Below are 8,161 nucleotides of genomic sequence, written 5' to 3' on the forward strand. Positions count from 1 at the left end.
TTCTTTAAGAATGAGTAGGATTTTTGGGGCTTCCCTGGTGGCGCAGTGGTTGAGAGTCCGCCTGCCGATGTAGGGGACACGGGTTCGTGCCCCGGTCTGGGAAGATCCCACATGCAGCGGAGCCGCTAGGCCTGTGATCCATGGCCGCTGAGCCTGCGCGTCCGGAGCCTGTGCTCCACAATGGGAAAGGCCACAACAGTGAGAGGTCCACGTACCGCAAAAAAAAAAAAAAAAAAAAAGAATGAGGAGGATTTTAACAGAGGTAGGATGGAGGAAAGTATGGTATAAAGAAACATTATTTCATACAACACATGTTTATTGAGCACCTACTAAGAACCCAACACCAAGTTAAGCATGGAACTAGAATAGCAAAAAAGATAGACATAATCCCTGAATTCATGGAGCTAACTCTTCAGCTCATAATATTTAGACTGAAGAGGAGAGAGAACTCGGGAAAGGAGAAGTGATAACTGTCCCTTTCAAATAACTAAAATTAGGAATAGGCCAGGAGATGACCAGACCTATTTCCTAAAGTTCCATATGACAAAAGTAGCACCATTAAGTCATGATAACAGAAAACTGAGGGCTTCCCTGGTGGCGCAGTGGTTGAGAGTCCACCTGCTGATGCAGGGGACATGGGTTCATGCCCCGGTCTGGGAAGATCCCACATGCCGTGGAGCGGCTGGGCCCGTGAGCCATGGCCGCTGAGCCTGCGCGTCCCAAGCCTGTGCTCCGCGACGGGAGGGGCCACAGCAGTGAGAGGCCCGCGTACCGCAAAAAAAAAAAAAAACAAAAAAACAAAAAAAACAACTGATTATGCTCACTTTAATATAATTTAATGAGAAGCAGGCTAATAATTCATAGAGTTTAAATGACTGTTTCAGTCTCACAGCTTAAACCTTCTAGGATCCTAAGACACAAAAGTGTAGAGTGTTTGCATTCATTTTAATAAAATTTAAACAAATCTTACATAATTTCCCTTTGAAAATGTATGAGCAGCATTTTCTAAATCATGTCTTGGTGTGACATTAAGTTCTCATGATATTTTAACAGAGGTTCTGAGAGAAAGAGTTCAGCTACCAAACAATATGAGGTTAAAAAATATTTTTCCACTTCAGCGCTTTCCTGGGACTTCTACACGCAAATATACTTTATACTTTCTCCAAAAGGGGAATATAATTATTGCAGTGTTTCCAAAATTATTTGACCGCAAAGCTTTTTGTTTGTTTCCTTTTTGTTTTTTTCCCAAATAGCACTTATAAGACACTGGTGGTTCACTGAACACAGTTTAAGAGGAAAAACCAAACTGGCCTAGCATACAGAGAATGCGGTGCGGGGGAAACTATTAAAATAAGGCTAGAAAGTTTGATTAAGAACAGACTGTACTGAAGCTTTTGAATATATGACCAAGGAGGATATGCTTTATTCCATGGACAAAGGAAAGACATATATTTTAAGAAATGGAATGATATAAACACTCGGGTCTGTTCTTTAGGCCTATAACTACCTGGAGAATTAATTGCTGAGGAGAAAGGCTGACACCAAGAAAGTGTAGGAGGCTATTTAAATAATCTAAGAGGTATATAATTAAGGCCTATACTAGGGGAGTAGCAGGAAGAATTAAAAACAGAAGGATGTTTTATGGGAGAATTCTGAGAAGGAATTAGTAGTATTGATGATCACTTTGGCTACTGAAAGAAGGGATAAAGCTGAGATTTCTGTTTTTGTTGATGGAATGGAATAAAGAGGAATAAAATAAAGAGAATAAAGAGGTAAAATAGGCAGACGAGGACAAAGAATTTCAACTGTGACACTCTTGTAACAAATGGGGATCTGAGTGAGCACAATATATTTTTTAAAAGCTCTGTCTTGAGTAAAGGCAATTTACTTTAATTTGTATCCAAGTATAGTTTCTCTTCATCAATTTCTTTTTTTCTGTTAAGGCTCACCTTTTGCTCACCAATTGAAATTCTTTCTAATTTTGCTATTTGTCCAAATGTTAAATACCTTCACAAATAAAAATAATCAAATCCTAATAAGCACTATCTTAATTATTAAAGAACCACAAAGGGTCACATATGAAAAACTTGACACAAGGCAAGAAGGGAGATGAATAGCATGAAAGATAAATGTTTAGCTGACATTTAGAACCAGATTTTCTTTCCTGAGAAAACGGATAATTGTATTACATAGCTCTTTTTTTAGCTCAATTTAGTTCTGTGTTCAAAGTTATGGCAGAATTTAGGGAGACACTGACTACAGGGCCAAGAGCAGAGGCTTTGGAATCAGAGAACCCTGGGTTCACATCTTGACTCTGTCACCTCCTAGCTATGCAACTGGGGCAAATTAGTTTCTTTATTCTGCTGAGCCTCAGTTTTCTCATTTGCAAAAGGAGAATCCCAAAATTATCTCATAAGATTGCTGTGATGAGTAAATGTCATAATACATGACATTCAGTATAAAGCTTGGAACTCTCTGTGTTGTTGTCATGTTGGTCCTATTGATAATATTCTGCTATTGTGAGCAAACAAGATGAAAAGGAAAAACCTAGGGTTTAGTAAAATTTCAAGCCAACGGAGGTCTTCTAAACTCCCTTGCTTCTTCACAGAGGGAAAATATTTACTTTTCAATGGTGAATCTTAGGTACCATGGAAACAAGGGTTGAAAAGGCTTCAAGTAAATAGAAAGCAAGCAACCAAGCCTGAGCTTTTTGTAAAAATGTAACCATAAAATTTTGAGTAGATCTAGATTTCTTTGGAATTCTGAAAGGAACATGGATACTTATTACTATATTATCAAATCAAGAGCTTCTCAACATTGAAAATTTCTAAACTATCTAATATATGCTGCTTTCCACTTTTCTGTTTCTTAATATTACATGTTTGCAAGAAGTGCAAATGTGATTTAAATGATGGAAAAGCAAACAGTAACAGTAATGAATGATCTTTAATCAGTATATTTTATGATCAATGGAATAGCTTTGCTCAGTGAATATAAATAATCATTTACTTAATACTTCAGAGCAAGAGAGCATATTAAAAGTAAGAATTTTGTGAATTGGAGAGAAACTTTTGTTCTTTTTTGTTTTGTTATTTTGTAGTTTTTTAATTAAAACGTACTTCTGATGGAGATTTTACTGAATGCAGTTGATTTTTCTTAGTTGCAAGGCAATGTACCTGATTGCCACATGCTTCCGGATGTCATTATTCTAAGGTAGAGGGACCTATAAAAACAAACTTGTTTGCAATGACTTCTCTCTGTCCTATCATCTGAGAACCAATTTGATTTTTAAAATGCCAAGAAAATTTCTCTAATTTGTAATATATTTCAAGACAATGTATCCTAACATTTCTTGATATTAAGAATCTCTAAGGCCCATAACAAAACAATACTCAGACTGTATTAAATGAAGAGTTGAGCACCAAAGTTGCAGGTGAATCTAACTTCAGAGGAAAAAACCCCCAAACCGAGCAGTTCAATTCTATTCACAGTGTTCTGATCTCACAGGAAAGCAAAGAGCTCTAATATGAGGCCTACAAATCTCCCCACTTCCAGTAGTTGTACAGATTGGAGATTTATGATAACAGGCAAAGAGACGCAATAAAGTAGTTTGGGGCTTTTAAAATTCAGGTTTCATTATCTATCAAGAAAATAAAACATTCACAGGATTGAACAAAAATCAAACAATAAAAGAAGTATCTTACTGCTCCAGATTCTGAGCTGTCAGCTGCTTGTATGTTTCTCAAAAAAATCCCAATGCATAGACAAATACATGTGCATTCTCTTTTTTCCATAATAAGGACATATTGCACACAATGTTCTGTACTTTGGTTTTCATTTCATATTTTATCTGAGAGATTTTTCTACAGCTTCACATATGGAGAAACCTCACTGTTTTACAAAGCAGCACAGTATTCCATCCTAGAGTTGAACAGCCCTTGATATGCTAACTGCAACGAGGGTGCAATGGACCACCTTTCATACAAGTCTTTGTGCTCATTAGGAATTTAATTTATTTATTTATTTTATTTATTTTATTTATATATATATTTTTGCGGTTTGCGGGCCTCTCACTGTTGCGGCCTCTCCCGTTGTGGAGCACAGGCTCTGGACACGCAGGCCTAGCAGCCACGGCCCATGGGCCCAGCCACTCCGCAGCATGCGGGATCCTCCCGGACAGGGGCACGAACCCGCGTCCCCCGCATCAGCAGGCCGGCTCTCAACCACTGCGCCACCAGGGAAGCCCAGGAATTTTATTTTTAGATAGTTCCTAAACTTGTAGTTACTGAGTGAAAGAGTGTATACATTTAAATATTGATAGGTATTTTCAAATTGATCTTCAAAAAGACTATATCAATTTGCAACCTCATCAACAAAGTATGAAATACCCCTACCCCACTCCTTCATCAACACTGTATACTAAGAACTGTGCTGATCTTGACAACATTTTCTTAGATGTGTATTTACCATTTACATTTCTTTTCCTATACCTCCATTTCCAAACTCTGCTCAATTTTTTATACTGGGTTGCAGATCTTTTTCTTAAACATATTTTAAGAGCTAGTAATATATTAATTAAATTAGCCCTTTGATTAGTATGTATCTGTCCCTTGGTTTTTGTAGTTTTCTTGCTTTATTTAAATTTAATAATGCTTTTTTAAAAAATAATGTTTTCTTATAAAGCTTCTGGATTTTGTCTTCATTAAAAAAGCTTTGATCACCATTGAAACCAAACAACCAACTAACAAATTGCCATAATGTTCTCCCAGTGATGATGGTGATGACTACAAATGACAACAATGATGACAGTGATGATAATGATGATGATGTTACGCCCTAACATCTAGAATTTATTTTATTCTAAAGAATGATCTAGAACTCAAACTTTATTTATTTATTACTTTTCCAACTGCCTACGTTGTGGGTTTAAAAATCATCTTCAACATATTGTAAAATGCCTTAGATTTTATTTCCTGGTTTCTATTTTGGTCCATTAATCTGTGTATCTTATTCTTTGCTACGATCAAACTTCTTTAGCCTTATAATACACTTATAAAAAGCTGGTATTTCCTTATTATGCTACTATTTTATAATTCTTCCAGCTATTTTCACAAATTACTTTTCATACAATGTTGGTGACTTTATGGATTCATTTACAAATAGCAAACATTTAAAAATATTGTCTTTCTATCTAAGAACAAGATATGTCTTTCTATTTATTCAAGTCATTCTATTTTTTTTTGGTCTCTGAGTAGATTTTTATATTCTTCTAAAATTCTACAAATTTCTTGATAGCTTTGTATCTACATTTTTTACACTGTTATTGTAAATTATATATTTTATTCCATTATAATTTGAATCGACTGTACTTAGAAAAGTTGATGGGTTATGTATATCTTTTATCAGCCACTTTTCTATATTCTCTTAATGTTTTTTCAATTTCTTCCTATGAAACTACATAAGTTTTCCAGACCTACAAAATCATATTTGTCCAAATGATAGTTTTCAACTTGCTTTATAATTTTTATGTTTTTCAATTATTTGTCTTGTCTAATTGCATTGGCTAGTGTGTTAAGAACAATACCAAATAATACTAGTATCTGTGGGTATCTCTGTCTTTTTTCTAAATCTAAAGGTAATCATTCTCCTGGATGCTCACTATCTTGTACAGTTTTGGATAAAAACAAAAGACAACAAAAAAATATGTTGTGTTCCACTCCAAATATGAATACTATGCAAGTATTAGGGCTGATAAATCTTTCCTTAGCTCTAATCTATTCCCTTCTGAATTTGAAACATGCCATATATTTTCATTTATAGTTGCTTTAAGAAGTATTTTTAATCATGGGTATATGCAATAGTAATTAATTTTATGTGGAAATAGTAAAAAATATAATGCTTTATGGAGAGGAAATGTCCTTTAAAAAGAAAATAAAAATAGAGCTTCCCTGGTGGCGCAGTGGTTGAGAGTCCGCCTGCCGATGCAGGGGGACAAGGGTTCGTGCCCCGGTCTGGGAAGATCCCACATGCTGCGGAGTGGCTGGGCCCGTGAGCCATGGCCGCTGAGCCTGTGCGTCCTGAGCCTGTGCTCCACAATGGGAGAGGCCACAACAGTGAGAGGCCCGTGTACCGCAAAAAAAAAAAAAGAAAGAAAAGAAAAATACACACACACACACACACACACACACACACTACCAAGATAGCATAAAGCTGCTAGAGGTGCTCCAGATCAGGGCACTTTTGTCTTTATTCACAATCTTCCTATAAAAGCTTTTTCATTAATCTAGTAAAGACAAGCCTAAGTATGTTTATGACTCTCATTTTAGTTTTGTGATTTCTTTCTTTTCCTCTTACTATTAAAACGTGTGTGTTTGAAATCTTTACAAATAAATGAGCTGAAACAAATAAAACTCAATTCATGAGATTTTGAAGACATCTGGTGGAGTTATTTACTCAGTAATTAGACCAAGAGGTGTAATAGACCAATTCCCTGAAGGAAGAGACCATACAGTTGGATACCCAGTTATTTCTATAGTCATCAGCTTGCATGCAGTGAGCATATTGATTCACAAATTGACAATTATGTAGAGCTGCCACCTGATTTTCTAAGACCATTTGTGTTACATAAGTATATGTCTCACATGCTTTTTTTTTTTTAAAGATGCCTCTTCTCAGGCCTCTCACAGTCTGTTCTATTTATGCTCCATCACCTAAGAGCTCTTTATTATTAGAGACACTGAAAGCAGATTTCCTTCAAATGCTGGTCACTGCTTGCCCCTCATTAACCAACATTTGGATACAAATATGAATTAATTACAATGGAATTTTGAAAACATGTATCCATTTTGGTACGTAGAGATATTTATGAAAGAAAATGAAGATATTTAAATGCTTTCACTTTTATCATACTTGTCACTATTTAGCTTGGACATATGGATCAATAAAGTCTTAATTTTTAAAATACATGTCAATGTAAAATCACAGATCTAGAAGGGATGTAAAAGTTCAAATTGTGATTCTCCCTACTGGAGACCAAAAACTGCTGAATCACTATAGAAAGATATATATCTTTTAAGTTTAAAATAACTCTAGGGGTTTCCAGAACTATCTTAACTTACCCATTGTGGAATAAAGATTTCCTACCAAGAAAGTTTCCTATATTTATAGCCAGTGTAAATCCCACCGTGTATTAAGATCTACTTCATCCTCTTTGCCTTTAGTATTTTACTATTAAGAATGATGTTTACAGAGCAATAAAGCCAGGAGTTTTAACAATGCCAGAAGCAAAGATACTCTGACGAAGACCCACCCAGATGGAGTCTACACCCACAACTTCTCCTTGTGGATCCCACAATATCACTATTCTCAATCACTCTTGATTTAACTTTAGCCAAGAATTAGGTAATTAGGATTCATTTTTAGATGTAAGTTAAAGGTACAGAATATTTTGAGTCTACAATGTTTAAAAATTGTTTAAAAATATATAAGGGGAACCTATGCATGGAAATTAACATTTGACAGTCATGTAAACATCTACCATTTATCCTTAATTGAACATGTTCCTCAATCCCAGGATATTTAGACCTGACACCAGACTTGACGTACAAGTGAAATTCAAGGTCATCTTCTACTGGGGTATTTATTTACCATAATTCAGTCTATTCACTCTCATTATTTATCTTCTTAAGCATGAACCATGCCTTAATTCTATGCAGTCTAACAGGAATCAAGTCAAGATTTATTCATCACATTTTACTTTGCAATGCATGGAAAGAGATCACCACATCTTAACCAAACTGATTTAAAACTTTTTACCAAAGGATAATAATTCTATTTTCAATTTAAATAACTGAAAGAACAATATGACAACATGCCAAAGTAGTAAGTGAATCCTAAACAGCAGTCGAAATGCAATGGAAAACTCACCAGAGGTTTCGTCTACCCTTTCATCTACTATGTGGTCCTTCTGATGAACCCATTCACTATTGCACTTGAAGTAGATCTGGGTGGCGGGACTGGCTTTACAATACAGGTTCACAGGCTTATTCTTCACAATATAAGCTTCTTCAGGCTCAATAAGGAAATGTGGCAGAGGCTCAGGTGGGATCAGATGGAAAGGTTTCTGGGAGTTCATGAAAAAAGTCGTCCTCTGGTAAAACAA

General features: G+C 35.6%; 1 protein-coding gene across 1 annotated transcript in view; it reads right to left on the reverse strand.

The window, feature by feature from the left end:
• UNC5C (unc-5 netrin receptor C) overlaps positions 1 to 8,161 on the reverse strand; it is a 407,419-nt gene that overhangs the window by 155,056 nt on the left and 244,202 nt on the right. Inside the window, 2 exon segments of the mRNA XM_081249069.1 lie at positions 7,927 to 8,104; positions 8,106 to 8,149. Coding sequence (XP_081105195.1) covers positions 7,927 to 8,104; positions 8,106 to 8,149 — 222 coding nt within the window.

This window comes from Mesoplodon bidens (genome assembly GCF_964165515.1).
Source record: "Mesoplodon bidens genome assembly, chromosome: 1".
Taxonomy (NCBI): Eukaryota; Metazoa; Chordata; class Mammalia; order Artiodactyla; family Ziphiidae; genus Mesoplodon; species Mesoplodon bidens.